Here is an 18643-nt window from a genome sequence, read left to right as displayed (position 1 = left end):
ATACCTCTCTCCTCCATGCACCCTTCACCCAAGCAGGACTTTCATGCTGCTTGGGTTCCGAACACACACAATGAGATGGGGAGGAAGGGGTTTTGGGGGTGTACAAGGGGAGTGAGGAGACGTTGGGTGTAGAGGGACTTACCTGAAAGATCTAAACCCTATACAAATCGTAATGGTCAAGAAAAAAAACAATCAAGCTAGCTAGGTATAGAGTACAGTAACTAAAATGTACAGTGGGGCAAAAAAGTATTTAGTCAGCCACCAATTGTGCAAGTTCTCCGACTTAAAAAGACGAGAGGCCTGTAATTTTCATCATAGGTACACTTCAACTATGACAGACAAAATGAGAGAAAAAAATCCAGAAAATCATATTGTAGGATTTTTTATGAATTTATTTGCAAATTATGGTGGAAAATAAGTATTTGGTCAATGACAGAGGTCAAACGTTTTCTGTAAGTCTTCACAAGGTTTTCACACACTGTTGCTGGTATTTTGGCCCATTCCTCCATGCAGATCTCCTCTAGAGCAGTGATGTTTTGGGGCTGTTGCTGGGCAACACAGACTTTCAACTCCCTCCAAAGATTTTCTATGGGGTTGAGATCTGGAGACTGGCTAGGCCACTCCAGGACCTTGAAATGCTTCTTACGAAGCCACTCCTTCGTTGCCCGGGCGGTGTGTTTGGGATCATTGTCATGCTGCAAGACCCAGCCACGTTTCATCTTCAATGCCCTTGCTGATGGAAGGAGGTTTTCACTCAAAATCTCATGATACATGGCCCCATTCATTCTTTCCTTTACACGGATCAGTCTTCCTGGTCCCTTTGCACAAAAACAGCCCCAAAGCATGATGTTTCCACCCCCATGCTTCACAGTAGGTATGGTGTTCTTTGGATGCAACTCAGCATTCTTTGTCCTCCAAACACGACGAGTTGAATTTTTACCAAAAAGTTATATTTTGTTTTCTTCAGACCATATGACATTCTCCCAATCTTCTTCTGGATCATCCAAATGCTCTCTAGCAAACTTCAGACGGGCCTGGACATGTACTGGCTTAAGCAGGGGGACATGTCTGGCACTGCAGGATTTGAGTCCCTGGCGGCGTAGTGTGTTACTAATGGTAGGCTTTGTTACTTTTGGTCCCAGCTCTCTGCAGGTCATTCACTAGGTTCCCCCGTGTGGTTCTGTGATTTTTGCTCACCGTTCTTGTGATCATTTTGACCCCACGGGGTGAGATCATGCGTGGAGCCCCAGATCGAGGAGATTATCAGTGGTCTTGTCACGCCCTGGTCGTAATATATTGTGTTTGTCTTCATTTATTTGGTCAGGCCAGGGTGTGACATGGGTTTATTGTGGTGTGTTTTGTCTTGGGGTTTTGTGGGGTGTTGGGTGTGTGGCTTAGTTGGGTTATCTAGCAAAGTCTATGGCTGTCTGGAGTTTTTCTCAATCAGAGGCAGGTGTTTATCGTTGTCTCTGATTGGGAACCATATTTAGGCAGCCATATTCTTTGAGTATTTCGTGGGTGAATGTTCCTGTCTCTGTGTTTGTTGTCTCCAGATAGGCTGTATAGGTTTTCACGTTCCGTTTGTTGTTTTTGTATAGTTAGTTATTTCATGTCGAGTTCTTTTTCACTAAAGAACATGAATAACCACCACGCTGCATTTTGGTCCGCTTCTCCTTCGACAGACGAGAACCGTTACAGGTCTTGTATGTCTTCCATTTCCTAATAATTGCTCCCACAGTTGATTTCTTCAAACCAAGCTGCTTACATATTGCAGATTCAGTCTTCCCAGCCCGGTGCAGGTCTACAATTTTGTTTCTGCTGTCCTTTGACAACTCTTTGGTCTTGGCCATAGTGGAGTTTGGAGTGTGACTGCTTGAGGTTGTGGACAGGTGTCTTTTATACTGATAACAAGTTCAAACAGGTGCCATTAATACAGGTAACGAGTGGAGGACAGAGGAGCCTCTTAAAGAAGTTGTTACCGGTCTGTGAGAACCAGAAATCTTGCTTGTTTGTAGGTGACCAAATACTTATTTTCCACCATAATTTGCAAATAAATTAATTAAAAAATCTTACAATGTGATTTTCTGGATTTTTTTTCTCATTTTGTCTGTCATAGTTGAATGGTACTTATGGTGAAAATTACAGGCCTCTCATCTTTTTAAGTGGGAGAACTTGCACAATTGGTGGCTGACTAAATACTCTTTTGCCCCACTGTAATACTTATTTACTGCCGTCACCTCAGTACAGAAGGACATTTCTTGCCTTTCGCATGAGTTTAATGCGATTCAAAACTTAAATTGCTGATCATAGTGTTAAAGGCAAAGAGAATGGTTTTCTGAATGTTTTATAATGTTGACCTTAGGGACCTGCATAATGGACATGCATATTGGTACATCACATTGATCCATATTTGATATGTACAAGTTGTGCTTGTTTTGATTGAATTAAGTTAATTGTATTCTATTTTTTTGTAGTTATTCTATGGTATGTTCACATTGAGGGCTTCATTTTAAATGTGACTAAGATTTCATGACTCAACTTTTAAGAAATGTCATCAGTGCTAAAGTTGATAGACCACCTTTAAATGATCCTCCATACAAATGAATTAACTACATATTGCATTTAAGTTATTTATATGAAGGGCATCTGTAGTACTTGAAAGTACTTCAACCTATTATTGTTGCGATCCCTGTACAGGGATCAACATCAGGGGAAATTTCAGAGTGACAACTAAAAATACAATGTCGTAACATTAAACATTCTTGAAAATGCAAGTGTCTTACATCCTTCAAAATATTAGAATCTTGGTAATCAAACTACGTTTTCCGATTTTAAAATAGCTATTACAGAGAACAAATACCATGCTTTTGTTTGAGAAGAGCAATCAACAGCAGAAACATTTTCCACCATGACAGTTTTTACACATCTGAAGGTAAGATTATGACTTACATTCTGATATCTTGCTCTTATTTCTCTTTCAAAGGGTCCCAGTGATCAAATGAAGTGCCGTTTTCTTTGATGAAATACATATTTTTATAGCCTAAATCGAAACATTTTGTAAACCGTTTGTGCCGTGAATTCCATCTCTATCAATTTTTTACAGAGCATTCGACGTGATTACACACCGTAAACAATCGTTTATCTAGTCAAGGTTGGTTTCAGTGCATTCCTCTGGATGTTTGCAACACAGCCAAACGTCATTGTTTTTTTTGCGCTGAGTATTGACCGAAGTGAACTGATTTGAAGACAACGAGCAATTACTTTCTTGCGCACCAATAATTTTTGCGAAGCTTCATTGATTGACTGTATTTCTGCCCAATGACCACTGATCTTCTTGAAATCTAGCTGGGTAGATAGCCAATGAGCTGAGGTAAACGCCAGTATGTAATGGTTTTGGGTTGGACCACCATTCCTTGTTTGTAAATACACGCGTAAGGAACTCCATTCTCGCCTTGACTATCAGAGGACTTGCTGTGATGCTTGTTACGTGCAGCAGTATTTCGGAAAGTTGTATTTTCAACAATTTCATTGAAGATATCATGGAAAATAAAGGAGTGGTTCTGCAGGTGGTGACCACAGACCACTTCTCAGATCCTATGCTTCCTGTCTGATGTTTTGGTCACTTTTGAATGCTGGCGGTGCTTTCACTCTAGTGGTAGCATGAGACGGAGTCTACAACCCACACAAGTGGCTCTGGTAGTGCAGCTCATCCAGGATGGGACATCAATGCGAGCTGTGGCAAGAAGGTTTGCTGTGTCTGTCAGCGTAGTGCCCAGAGCATGGAGGTGCTACCAGGAGACAGGCCAGTACATCAGGAGACGTGGAGGAGGCCATAGGAGGGCAACAACCCAGCAGCAGGACCGCTACCTCCGTCTTTGTGCAAGGAGAAGCAGGAGGAGCAGGACGTTTTTCATTTGCCAGAGAACACCAAGATTGGCAAATTCGCCACTGGCGCCCTGTGCTCTTCACAGATGAAAGCAGGTTCACACTGAGCACATGTGACAGACGTGACAGTCTGGAGACGCCGTGGAGAACGTTCTGCTGCCTGCAACATCCTCCAACATGACCGGTTTGGCGGTGGTTCAGTCATGGTGTGGGGTGGCATTTCTTTGGGAGGCCGCACAGCCCTCCATGTGCTCACCAGAGGTAGCCTGACAGCCATTAGGTACCGAGATGAGATCCTCAGACCCCTTGTGAGACCATATGCTGGTGCGGATGGCCCTGGTTTCCTCCTAATGCAAGACAATGCTCGACCTCATGTGGCTGGAGTGTGTCAGCAGTTCCTGCAAGAGGAAGGCATTGATGCTATGGACTGGCCTGCCCGTTCCCCAGACCTAAATCCAATGAGCACATCTGGGACATCACGTCTCGCTCCATCCACCAACGCCACGTTGCACCACAGACTGTCCAGGAGTTGGTGGATGCTTTAGTCCAGGTCTGGGAGGAGATCCCTCAGGAGACCATCCGCCACCTCATCAGGAGCATACCCAGGTGTTGTAGGGAGGTCATACAGGCACGTGGAGGCCACACACACTACTGAGCCTCATTTTGACTTGTTTTAAGGACATTACATCAAAGTTGGATCAGCCTGTTGTGTGGTTTTCCACTTTAATTTTGAGTGTGACTCCAAATCCAGACCTCCATGGGTTGATAAATTTGATTTCCATTGATAATTATTTGTGATTTTGTTGTCAGAACATTCAACTATGTAAAGAAAAAAGTATTTAATAAGAATATTTCATTCAGATCTAGGATGTGTTATTTTAGTGTTCCCTTTATTTTTTTGAGCAGTATATATATATATAGATAGATAGATACACACACACACACACTTCATTGCAAAATAAATATATTTATTTTGCAATGAGGTAAGTGTGTGTATATATATGTGTGTGTGTGTGAGTGAGTGTAATATATATATATTTTTCCATGTCAGATTATATTTTCCATTTTTTTATTCAAATGGAATGGAGTAGAACAGCAAACACACACATGGCCACTGCGCCTGCTACTCCTCTCCATTTCCATATGAAATAGCCATTGAGTGCTGTTCAGGGGAGGGCAGGCCCACAACAATGGCCGGAGTTGAATGGAACAGCACTTCACCTTAGTGACTGTTCCCTCTGCTCTATACAATACTTATCTGTTTATTTTATGTGATGATAAAAGGCTCATACAATACAAACATTTGTTTTATGTTTTCTTTCACAGTGATAGCGACTCCGACTGGGAGCCCCCGGTGCCAAGCTGCCCGCTCTGCCTCTGCCCCCAGTGGTGTTCATAGGCCACAGTTCATTACTGCAGGCATGACTGTGCCTCAGGGCCAAAAGGGCACAGCATGGAGGCGTTGTTGTGTTCTGTGTCGCATGAACTGCACCACTTGTTCAGTTTGCCTCTACTTTACATCAGAAAGAGACTGCTATGGGACATGGCACAGGCAGCAAAATATTGTGTAGAGGACTTCCAAAGGGTTTTCTGTTTTTTTTAAATATTTATTTTCTAATATTTTTTTAAACATCCGCTAGCAGTCCTAGGCAGGTTAATAGCTGTAATGGGAGAAAACTGAGGATGGATCAACATTGTAGTTACTCAACAATACTAACCTAAATGACAGAGTGAAAAGAAGTAAGCCTGTACAGAATACAAATATTCCAAAATGTACCCTGTTTGCAATAAGGCACTATAGTGAGACTGCTAAAAATGTCAAAGAAATGGTTTGAGGCAAAACCACACAACACGTCACTTAGTACCATTCTTCATATGTTCAAGCATTTTGAACAATTTCATAAAAACATGTTTTCACTTTTCCATTGAGATATTGTGTGTTATTGGTGAGAGACATTTTCTAATTCAGGCCAACACATCAATGTGGAATAAGTCAAGGTTTATGAAAGGCACAACGCAGCACTCCGGGTTGCATTAGGCATGGATTTGTTTAGGGTGCATTACGGCCACGAAGGGGATGCCGCCGAGAAACTCGAGGCATTATCAAGTGCTTGTCAAATTGTGAATGAGAGACTATTGGAGTGTGTACAGCTTACACACAAACAAACAAAGCAGAGCTCATGCCTTTCAAGCGACTTTTTTCATATCAACAGTCATCATGCAGCCTTACAATGTATTGAAAATCCAAACATATAGCCCAATTTTTGTGGAACAATTAAAGCTACATTAATAACTCTAAATTAAGCATATACGTAGGAGTACTGATTTCTTAACCGCTCAAGACAGAATAGCCGTTTGGAGAAAATATGTATTTTATTCAACTTTGTTCAATTGTATTTTTCATACTATAAAATAATGCCACAGAATATTAAACAAATATTTTCTGCTAAATTAACCTGTGTAGCCCACAGCCATTTGGCATAGCCACATCAGGATCAAACATAAGGACAGCTCAGAGTATGTTGGGTTCTTAGAATAGGAAATATACTTATTCACGTCACTAAGGAAGAGAGGGTAATGGATAACGCGTATATTATGTCAGGATATGTTATTGCTAGCCATCAGGGATTCTCTGGGAGGAGACGAGATACAGTCTGGTACCAGTCCCCTTGCGAAAGTATTCGGCCCCCTTGAACTTTGCGACCTTTTGCCACATTTCAGGCTTCAAACATAAAGATATAAAACTGTATTTTTTGTGAAGAATCAACAACAAGTGGGACACAATCATGAAGTGGAACGACATTTGGATATATTTGGATATTTCAAACTTTTAAAAAAAAAATCAAAAACTGAAAAATTGGGCGTGCAAAATTATTCAGCCCCCTTAAGTTAATACTTTGTAGCGCCACCTTTTGCTGAGATTACAGCTCTAAGTCGCTTGGGGTATGTCTCTATCAGTTTTGCACATCGAGAGACTGACATTTTTTCCCATTCCTCCTTGCAAAACAGCTCGAGCTCAGTGAGGTTGGATGGAGAGCATTTGTGAACAGCAGTTTTCAGTTCTTTCCACAGATTCTCGATTGGATTCAGGTCTGGACTTTGACTTGGCCATTCTAACATCTGGATATGTTTATTTTTGAACCATTCCATTGTAGATTTTGCTTTATGTTTTGGATCATTGTCTTGTTGGAAGACAAATCTCCGTCCCAGTCTCAGGTCTTTTGCAGACTCCATCAGGTTTTCTTCCAGAATGGTCCTGTATTTGGCTCCATCCATCTTCCCATCAATTTTAACCATGTTCCCTGTCCCTGCTGAAGAAAAGCAGGCCCAAACCATGATGCTGCCACCACCATGTTTGACAGTGGGTATGGTGTGTTCAGGGTGATGAGCTGTGTTGCTTTTACGCCAAACATAACGTTTTGCATTGTTGCCAAAAAGTTCAATTTTGGTTTCATCTGACCAGAGCACCTTCTTCCACATGTTTGGTGTGTCTCCCAGGTGGCTTGTGGCAAACTTTAAACGACACTATTTATGGATATCTTTAAAGAAATGGCTTTCTTCTTGCCACTCTTCCATAAAGGCCAGATTTGTGCAATATACGACTGATTGTTGTCCTATGGACAGAGTCTCCCACCTCAGCTGTAGATCTCTGCAGTTCATCCAGAGTGATCATGGGCCTCTTGGCTGCATCTCTGATCAGTCTTCTCCTTGTATGAGCTGAAGGTTTAGAGGGACGGCCAGGTCTTGGTAGATTTGCAGTGGTCTGATACTCCTTCCATTTCAATATTATCGCTTGCACAGTGCTCCTTGGGATGTTTAAAGCTTGGGAAATCTTTTTGTATCAAAATCCGGCTTTAAACTCCTTCACAACAGTATCTCGGACGTGCCTGGTGTGTTCCTTGTTCTTCATGATGCTCTCTGCGCTTTCAACGGACCTCTGAGACAATCACAGTGCAGGTGCATTTATACGGAGACTTGATTACACACAGGTGGATTGTATTTATCATCATTAGTCATTTAGGTCAACATTGGATCATTCAGAGATTCTCACTGAACTTCTGGAGAGAGTTTGCTGCACTGAAAGTAAAGGGGCTGAATAATTTTGCTCGCCCAATTTTCCAGTTTTTGATTTGTTAAAAAAGTTTGAAATATCCAATAAATGTTGTTCCACTTCATGATTGTGTCCCACTTGTTGTTGATTCTTCACAAAAAAATACAGTTTTATATCTTTATGTTTGAAGCCTGAAATGTGGCAAAAGGTCGCAAAGTTCAAGGGGGCCGAATACTTTCGCAAGGCACTGTATCACTACAGGTTCTGTCTAGCAACAGAGATGCATTGGCTGTTCAGATGTGTAGGAGGAGACTCGGCATAGGAGAAAGGGTTAAATACAAGTGCTCGTGTGAATATGTTTTCGTCGATTCAGCTGATTGATCCTTTGGGAAGAATAAACTTGGTTTAAGCTTTCTGTGTCCAAGTTCTTAATATAATAATTAGAACCTAACAATATGCTATAATTTTTTTCTAAAATGGACTACATTTTCTTCATAATCATGATTCTGTTAGACCGGTCTAAAATAAATAATGGATTTATTGTGAAGGTGTAGGCTATATTACATGGATTTCTTAGACTTTTTAAAATGGCTTGTAGGCTGTGTGGAAGCCAGGAGATGATAAATGTGTTTGTTAATTAACGGTCAATTACTGTGAGACCGACAGTTAATTGTTTGACAATCACCAGCTGATGACATTTCATGACTGCCACAGCCCTAGCCTCACATATCTCTCTTAAAATATAAATGTTTTTAGGGATATACGGTGCATTCTGAAAGTATTCAGATCTCTTCCCCTTTTCCATATTTTGTTATTAATATTCTAAAATGGATTAACAGGTTTTTTGGATTTTTTGAAAATGTATTACTAATAAAAAACAAATACCTTATTTACATGAGGTTGAAGGAGTTGAACGTAGAGTTCAGATCTGGGGAAGGGTTCCAAAAATATGTCTGCAGCATTGAAGGTCCCCAAGAACACAGTGGCCTCCATCATTCTTAAATAGAAAAAGATTGGAAACACCAAGCGCTGGCCGCCTGGCCAAACATAGCAATCGAGGAAAAGGGCCTTTGTCATGGAGGTGACCAAGAACCTGATGGTCACTGACAGAGCTCCAAAGTTCATCTGTGGAGATGGGAGCACTCCACCAATCTGCAGCAATCCACCAATCAGGCCTTTATGGTAAAGTGGCCAGACGGAAGCCACTACTCAGTAAAAGGCACATGACACACCACTTAGAATTTGACAAAAGGCACCTAAAGGACTCTGACCATGAGAAAAGAGATTCTCTGATCTGATGAAACGAAGATTAAACTCTTTGACTTGAATGCCAAGCGTCAAATCTGAAGGAAACCAAGCACCATCCCTACGGTGAAGCATGGTGGTAGCTGCATCATGCTGTATGGATGTTTTTCAGCGGCAGGGACTGGGAGGAGGGAAAGATGAAATGAGGTACTTGATGAAAACCTGCTCCAGAGCGCTCAGGACCTCAGACTGGAGTGAAGGTTCACCTTCCAACTGGACAATGACCGTAAGCACACAGCCAAGACAACGAAGGAGTAGCTTCAGGATAAGTCTCTGAATGTCCTTGAGTGGTCCAGCCAGATTCTGGACTTGAACCCGATCGAACATCTCTGGAGAGACCTGAAAATAGCTGTGCAGCAACACTCCCCATCCAACCAGACAGAGCTTGAGAGGATCTGCAGAGAAGAATGGGAGAAACTCTCCAAATACATGTGTGCCAATCTTGTAGCATCATACCCAAGAACACTCGAGGATGTACTGAGTAAAGAGTGTGAATACTTATTTATTTATACATTTGCAAAACATTTATAAATCTGTTTTTTCTTTGTCATGATGGGGTATTGTGTAGAGATTGAGAAAAATATTTGATTAATTTTAGAATAAGGCTATAACATAACACAATGTGGAAAAAGTCAAGGGGTCTGAATACTTTCTGAATGCACGGTATATACTGTTTAATGTAAATTGAAACTTCATGCTCCAATGTCTTATATCTTAGTTTAACGTTTCTTTTGATATATTACCTTGTGTATTTCACATTCTTTCATCCCTTAGAGAAATTGATGAGAGATTTTTCATTAGTTGGCTCTAAAAAGATCTAATACATGTCTGAAGATAATCCTAACATTAGCAAGGTTGTCAGAGGGAAAATTATTCATATTGAACTGTATTCTAATACTGTTGTTTTATGGGTAAATTGCGTGTGTGTGTGTGTGTGGCGGGGGATTAGGGGCTTGTGTGTGTGTGAGTGTTGATCTGGCAGATAGACAGTCAGAAGAGAGAGTGGCATGGTCACTATGAGGATATGAGCATGTTTGTCTGATTAAGAGACTGTGTGTGTCTCCCAGTCTGGGTGTGTATCTAGGTAAGGTGATACAAGTTACAGGCTCTAACCAATAGTGCAAAAAATGTATTAGGTGAACAATAGTTAAGTAAAGATATAAAAACAACAGCATGTTGATAGAAATTAGGTAGAACTGATTTAAGTTTCCCTGCATTAAAGTCTCCGGCCACTAGGAGCGCCGCCTCTGGGTGAGTGGTTTCCTGTTTGCTTGTTTCCTTATACAGCTGACTAAGTGCAGTCTTAGTGCCAGCATCTGTCTGTGGTGGTAAATAAACAGCCGCGAAAAGTATAGCTCTCGGCAAGTAGTACGGCCTGCAATGTATCACAATATACTCTACTTCAGGCGAGCAAAATCCAGAGACTTCCTTAGATTTTGTGCACCAGCTGTTGTTTACAAATATACACAGACCAATTTTTTGCTGTAAGATACAGTTGCAGAAACATGTTGTACAAAATAAGTTACAAATAACGCAAAAAAAAACACATTGGTGAGGCGCCCGTAAAACTGCTGCCTTTTCTTTTGGCGCCATTTTATAACCTAAACAATAGAGAGAATATGTCTTACAGTAGATGCATGAAAGGATGAAGTCAGCTATAATTTTGGAAAAAGCAACACAGCCGAGAGGTTTACAGTATACCCTTGTCTGTAAGCGTTCTTTGTTTTGAGACTAAATATTTGTTCAAGCGATGGCAATGGAATTGTTTTCATTGTGAAACATGCTGCAGTCTCCTCCAGGGCTTGTTGTTGGCTGGTGTCAATGATCAAACCATTATTTTTTTTACTTAATCTGACTGCAATTAATCTATCAAATGATTGAATCCACTCAGGGGGTCAAAATCACTCAGCTATTGTTTTTGTAATGTAGTGATCTTCAAATGTTGAAGATGGAATCTTTAGATACAGTTGAAGTTGGAAGTTTACATACACTTAGGTTGGAGTCATTGTGCCTCTTTGCTTGAAAATAAAAAGAAATCAGCCAAGATCTCAGAAAAAATTGTAAACCTCCACAAGTCTGGTTCATCCTTGGGAGAAATTTCCAAATGCCTGAAGGTACCTCATTCATCTGTACAAACAATAGTACGAAAGTATAAACACCATGGGACCACGCAGCCGCCATACCACTCAGGAAGGAGACACGTTCTGTCTCCTAGAGATGAACGTACTTTGTTGCGAAAAGTGCAAATCAATCCCAGAACAACAGCAAAGGACCTTGTGAAGATGCTGGATGAATTAGGTACAAAATAATCAATATCCACAGTAAAACGAGTCCTATATCGACATAACCTAAAAGGCTGCGCAGCAAGGAAGAAGCCACTGCTCCAAAACCACCAAAAATAGCCAGACTACTGTTTGCAACTGCACAAGGGGACAAAGATCATATTTTTGTGAGAAATGTCCTCTGGTCTGATGAAACAAAAATAGAACTGTTTGGCCATAATGACCATCATTATGTTTGGAGGAAAAAGGGGGATGCTTGCAAGCCGAAGAACACCATCCCAACCGTGAAGAACAGGTGTAGCAGCATCATGTTGTGGGGGTGCTTTGCTGCAGGAGGGACTGGTGTACTTCACAAAATAGATGGCATCACGAGGCAGGAAAATTACGTGGATATATTGACGCAACATCTCAAGACATCAGTCAGGAAATTAAAGCTTGGTCGCAAATGCGTCTTCCAAATGGACAATGGCCCCAAGCATGCTTCCAAAATTGTGGCAAAATGGTTTAAGGACAACAAAGTCAAGGTATTGGAGAGGTCATCACAAGGCCCTGACCTCAACCCTATAGAAAATGTGTGGGCAGAACTGAAAGTGTGTGTGTGAGCATTGAGGCCTACAAACCTAACGCAGTTACACCAGCTCTGTCAGGAGAAATGGGCCAAAATTCACCCAACATATTGTGGGAAGCTTGTGCAAGGCTACCTGAAATGTTTGACCCAAGTTATACAATTTAAAGGCAATGCTACCAAATACTAATTGAGTGTATGTAAACTTCTGACCCACTGGGAATGTTGAAATAAATAATTCTCTACTATTATTCTGACATTTCACATTCTTAAAATAAAGTGGCGATCCTAACTGACCTAAAACAGGGAATTTTTACTAGGATTAAATTTCAGGAATTGTGAAAAACTGAGTTGAAATGTTTTTGGCTAAGGTGTATGTAATTCCGACTTCAACTGTACATTATATCAGTTTTATATTTTTTATTGTTTTCTACCCATTTTCCTTCTGCCCTGACAGTCTTGTTTCTAGTCTGGTTCCACCCTATGTGCCCGTGTGAGAGAAAGAGTGCCTGCCGGTTTTTGTTTGTGGGAATGTGTATTACCTCAACCTAAAGATGAATACTTATCTCTGTCATTTCAGTTGATGGCGTGTCCGTGTCTCGGAAGGAGGAGGTTCTTGAGACGATGGACTCCCTCCAGGCTGTGGTGGCCTCTCAGGTTAACAGAGAGGAGGAGGAGAATGAGTCTTCTGATGCCAACAACATCACCAGGCCTGAAGAGAAGGTTGTTGAGGAGAAACCGGGCGAGGCCAATGAGGTGGGCTTCAAGAAGATCTTCAATTTCATCGGCTTCAAGTTCACTCTGAAGAAGGACAAGAATGAGAAGACTGACACGGTGCAGATGCTGAAGTTGATGGACAAGGAAGTGGAAGGAGGGACTAAGGGGTCTGAGGAAACTAAGGACGAAGCCGCCACTGCAGAGGAGGGGAAGGCAGCGGAGCCAGATACCGCCACTGTTGAGGCTGACTTCTCTGAAACCACAACTGAGGCTGCAACTCCAGTGGATTCCCCATCTCAGACTGTGGATGGAGAGGCTGCAGAAAAAGAGCCCTCGGACCCAGCTGCAGCTGCAACTACCCCACATGGCCAGGAGGCCCCCCTGTCCCCCTTCAGAAGGTTCTTTACACAGGGAATCTTCTCCAATCAGCATAAGAAGGCAAGTATCAAAAGTGCCAAAGAGAAGGAACCAAAAGAGAAAGCTGCTGAGGAGATGATAAAGGAGGGAGAGGAGAAAGCAGAGGCTGGGGTGGAGGAGGAGGGAGAGAAAGCAAAGGAAGGGGTGAAGGAGGTGGAGCCAGTGACAACACCAGAAACTGAAACACCTGAAGTATCTGAGGAAGAGATCAAAGAGGAGATCCAAGCCGAATTTGCCATGGAAACCTTAGAAGCTGCTGTTACTGATGACGCCAAACAAGCGGAGGAGAATGTTGATGAAGCTGTGGAATCAGACAAGGCCCCAGTTGAGGTCACCACCGAGGCTGAGCTTTTCTCATCTCAGAAGAAAGTCAAAGCCCAGGGTAGCCCACTTAAAAAGCTGTTTACTGGGGCTGGCCTGAAGAAGCTCTCTACCAAGAAACAGAAGAAAGACAAGAAAGATACGGAGACCAAGCTGACCAAGTCTGGGGAACAGGCGGCTGAACAGCTCCAGTCCTCTACAGAGTCGGCAGACATCCAGAAACCTGACAGTGGGGCATCATCTCCAGAGGAGTCTTGTGAACATGCCATCGGGGTGGAAGCCATCCAAGCTGAGGCCAGCCAAGAGGCTGATGAGGAGGTAACAAGCTCAGACGAAGGGAAGAAGAAAGAAGGTATAATACCCTGGTCCTCCTTCAAGAAGCTGGTGACACCCAAGAAACGAGTCAAGAGGCCCTCTGAGAGCGAGGACGAGGCAACTGTTGAGAAGGCCATGTCAGCCACCCTGTTCTCCACTGACAGTGCCGTGTTTGTGGAGAAAAAGAAAGAGGCGCTGGGACTCCCTGAAGAGGAGCCAAAAGCCGAAACCACAGAGGACCTGGAGGGCACCACAGAGGACCCCAAAAAGATGAAGATGGACACCTCACTCTCCTGGGAGGCCCTGATGTGTATGGGCGGAAACAAGAAGAGGACCAGGAAGACCTCTGACTCTGAAGATGAGACCAAAATCGAAGAGGAGGCACCACCAACTGGGGAAGAGCAGGTTAAGACAGCAGTCTCTCCTTTTGGCAGCTCTGGAGAGGCAGATCAGGAAAACACAGTGTCATCCCCCGAACCATCCACTAGTCCCGCCGCAGGAGACTCCACATGGGATACTCTCAAGCGTCTTGTCACCCATAGAAAGAAGCCCAAAAACAAGGAGAGGACAGATGAATCTGGTGGCGAACAGGTAATCTCAGACAGTGAAATTCCCAAAGAAGATTCCTCCTTCTCTCTGAGGAAACTCATTCCTGGACGCAGAAAGAAGAAGCTGCTTTCCTCCAATCTGGGGTCTGGTGAGGAAGATTCCGACACACCAGCCGTGGTCCCTCTCTCAGAGTACGACAATGAGCACGCCGAGAGTAAAGAAGAGGCTGAAGCCGAAATGACAGTAGAGACAAAGGACTCTGAGGAAGCAGCACCAATCACTCAGGTCCAATTGTCCATTAAAGAGAGATCCCCCTCTTGGATCACAGCCACGGCTGTTTTGGAAAACCTCCAGGAGATCCCACATGATCAGCTGAGTGACATCCCAGAAGAGGGTGCCGCCACCCCCAAATCTGCTGACACCACCATCGCAGAGGACATTGCAGAACAGACCTTAGAGGCAGTCCCATGCCAAGAGCAGGAACCTGAGTTGTCTGTTGCCGAGGTGACTGCAAATTCTGATGCCAAGAACATTTTAGAGCAGATCCCAGAAACAGTAACTTGCCAGGAGCCTGAGCTGTCTGTTTTTGAGGTAACTGAAGAGATGATCCCGGCCACGTATGGCGAAACCACCCCTCTGCACAATGAGCCTGAGACAGAGTCTTTGGAGGTCCCGCAGGAGGCTGTGGAGCTGCTCAGTGATCTTCCAAGCCTGACTTCTATGGAAATCATAGAGATCCAACTGGAGGAGGCTGCTTCCCTCCCAGAACCCACACCGCGGATCAAGTTCACCGAAACCAAATCAAAGGTTGTCTTGATGGTGCATGAAGAAATCGAGGGTTCTGCCATCTGCACTGACCTGGGCACCAAGGAGATCACCAAGGTGGCAGTGGAGAAGCTTGTAATTCCCACCATGGAATGTCTACCTGAGATCAGCAATGGTCTGTCCGCTGAGATGCCGGTAGAAGATAAGGCTGATCCTGATATAGCCACTGAGGGTAAAGAGCATGAAGATGAAAAGGTCACCACGATCAATAATATCAAGATGGAGGTTGAAATTGTTGAGGCCCCTGCGGTTAATGAGAATATCGTGGACCCCATTGTACCAACTGTTGAAGACTCCATTGCCGCTAACATTGTGGATGGTTCTGAGGCACCTGTCATTGAGGTCAAAAGTAAAGAAGAGATGGCCGCTGTCGAAGAGATTGCTGCTGTAGAGGAGGTGAATGAGCTTGCTGCCCAAGAAATGGTCACTTCACTAACTGATGCCAACCAGCCCACAGTAACTGAAGTGTGCGAGGCAGCCATTGTTGCTCCTGCTTTCGAGTTTGCCATTGTAAAGAAGACCACGTACCTCGTCTGCCCACTGTCCGAGTCCTTGGAAACCCAGCAAGTGGAGGTCACAGAGGCTGTGGCAGTGGAAAAGCTCTCAGTGGCAGTTGCAGAGCCCGCTGGCGATGACCAAATTCAAGTGCAGGTGACTGAGGTTGGCATTACAGAGGCTGAAGAGACAAAGGAGTCAGAGGCCATGGAGGAGACGGGCTTGGTCATCCCTCAGGTGGTTATCCAGATTGCTGTGAAGAAAGTGTCTGAAGCAGAGTTTGAACCCAAAGCGCCGGCCTCTGCCACTGCTACCATCACAACTGAAGATGCACTACCAGTCCAGGCGGTAGCAACGATAGAGAAAGAGATTGAACTAGTAGCAGAGGAGAAACATTTCATTGCTGAAACACCTGTAGTCCAAGTTGAGGAACCAGCACCAGAAACCCCAGGAGAGGTGTCTACTACTCCAGAGGCACCAGCCGAGGCTGAAAAACCACCAAAGGAAGTCCACGAGGCTGTCCAGGTCATTGAGACCATTCCAGTCACAATTGAAATCACAAAGAGTATCATGGAAGAGGTTACCAAGGGGGTGGAGTATGTTCTCAAAGAGGAAGTAGAGGAAATTAAACATGAAGTCGAATTAAAGCAAGCAATGGAGGTCAATGTAAGTGTGGAGAAAGTTGTAGAGGTTGAAGTTGTAACAGAGGTGGAACAGACAGAGAGTGAGACAGATGGAATGGCAGAGGAGGAGATCAAAGAGGTAGATGGCAACATTGAGGCATTAGAGGTTCAGGAAGTTCCACAATCTGAGGTAGAGGAAGTAGTTAAGGAATTCCAACTTGAGGTTCAGGAAGTGATAGCAGAGGTTCCCACTCCAGAGACAGCTGAAGAGAAGTCAGAAGCAACGATTGTGACAGAAGAGACCCCAGTCCCAGATGCCCCCACAGAGACTGCTGAAGCCCCAGCCCAGCCAGAGGGGACAACTGCAGAGGTCGTAGTCCTGCAGACCACACAGGTGGTCATACAGGCAACAGAGATCATTGAAGAGGCAGAGGAGGAAATCATGGTGGAGGTGGTAGAAAAAGATGCCATTGTAAGCTCACCAGAGACAAAGGAAGCTCCGGCCAAAGAAGATACAACAGACCCTGAACAAACGCCAGACACCCCCACTCCTGAACCTACACCAGATACCCCCGCCCCTGCTCCCGATGTTGTCGAAACAAACATGAAATACGACAGTGCCGCAGTTCAGGGACAGGTATCGGATGACCCCCAGACAGCACTTGAAGAGCATCAAATGTATGTTTCAATAGAGGCTGTGGCTGCCATCCAAGATGCCCCCGTTAACAGCATGGAAGAGGAGGTTGCTGTTGCCATGGCTGTGACAGTTGCCAGCCCAGCGAAGGCAGCGGCAGAGAAGGCGACATCGGTGAAGTGTGCGGAGGTGATGGTGCAGGTGATTGAGGAGGTGGTGAAGGAGATCAAACCTGTCTCCTAAGAGCTTACAGCAGCATCGTGAGCAGGTGAGCAGTCTATATTATACAATTACCTGTTTTAAGCAATGAATGGATGTTGTCAAAGAGTTCCAAAAATATTTCCCCATAATTACTTTAAATGCATTTAGTTAATGTTAGTCATCTGATCATACCCTCTGCCTTGTCTTCTACCACAAGAAAGTGAAATAAAGCGTTTTCTTGTGTTTTACCAAGGTATCAATTCTAGATATGTTATTATGGTTATTTTATTCCACTAGCAAAGAAAGAGTGATAGAAAAGAGTTATTTTGTTGTTTCCAGAATTCCTTTGTCGGGTATCGCACAATATTTTCATGGTGGCTTTTTAAAAATAACATTGGGCCCTATTTTTATTAGAGGGAAGGGAGAGTGAGAGAGAGAGCGAGAGATGTAATCTACAATATATCCCAAAAAAACATTCTCCACTCAGACACATGAGTCATAAAGTTATTCTGTTTTGAACTACTCTGAGTGCTCAAAGTATAACATCTTAGAAAGATCTATTAGAAGAAAATTCAATCACTGAATGGACTTTTCCAGATAACTCAATTGCCTAATTGCTATCCACAGGATGGGAGATGGAGACCAGTTCCCTTTCAGTCAGCACTCTCGGTACAACGCGACTTTGACAAGTGTAAGCGTTTTGCTCAGATTCATTAGTAGAATTTTCCCACTCTTCACCTCGATGTGAGCAATAACGGTTCACTCTACTAAAAACTACATTTTTGGGGAACACAAGACGATCTAACTTTGCGCCGATCCAAACTAGCCATCCAAAAAGTATTGTGTATCCAACATGTGATTTCAATCATTCATGTCCCTCCTCCACATTCAGACAGTTGTCTTCCGTGTCTTGTCGCATAAACTGAAATTAGGTGAACTATTCAAATTTTTGCAACCAGGAAATGGCGGAGCGATTTCTGCATAGTGCATCCTTCTAGGATGGTTCTTCTGTCGAAGGCCTAGAACGACTGGTACAGTCAATATTCTGAAAAGGGAAGGGTCTACGTTCCATTCTAGACCTTCGTACCCTTAACAAGCAACTCAGGGTTTGCACATTAAGGATGCTCACAAACCAGAGGCTGTTATGGTCCATGCTTCCCGGCGATTGGATCACCACAATCAACCTGAAGGAGGCATATTTTAATATGCCCATGTTCCCAGGTCACAGGAAATTTTGGAGGTTCCATTATGAGGCAATAGCCTACGGGTTTTTGGTCCTGTTGTGCGGTCTGTCCCTCTCGCTTTGTGCCTTTTTAAAGGTAGCGGAGGCAGCTCTGGCACCCATGAGGGGCCAGGGGCTGAGTGTGTTGGCCTATCTGGACGATTGGCTGATAGCAGCAGAGACAAGGGAACAAGCGATGTTGCACACATCCAGGCTAGTGTTCCATATTCAGTCTC

The 18643-nt window shown here is 43.6% G+C and overlaps 1 protein-coding gene across 1 annotated transcript in view; it reads left to right on the top strand.

Moving 5' to 3' along the window:
• Positions 1–18643, top strand: part of LOC135505738 (A-kinase anchor protein 12-like) — a 66331-nt gene that overhangs the window by 42317 nt on the left and 5371 nt on the right. Inside the window, exon 3 of the mRNA XM_064924826.1 lies at positions 12669–17252. Within this exon, the coding sequence (XP_064780898.1) occupies positions 12669–17227 (4559 nt within the window). The 3' untranslated portion in view covers positions 17228–17252. The remainder of the gene's footprint in view (positions 1–12668; positions 17253–18643) is intronic.

Source organism: Oncorhynchus masou, chromosome 19 (genome assembly GCF_036934945.1).
Source record: "Oncorhynchus masou masou isolate Uvic2021 chromosome 19, UVic_Omas_1.1, whole genome shotgun sequence".
NCBI classification, from domain to species: Eukaryota; Metazoa; Chordata; class Actinopteri; order Salmoniformes; family Salmonidae; genus Oncorhynchus; species Oncorhynchus masou.
Note: the sequence above shows the minus strand (reverse complement) of the source record. Positions and strands in the feature narration are given on the sequence as shown.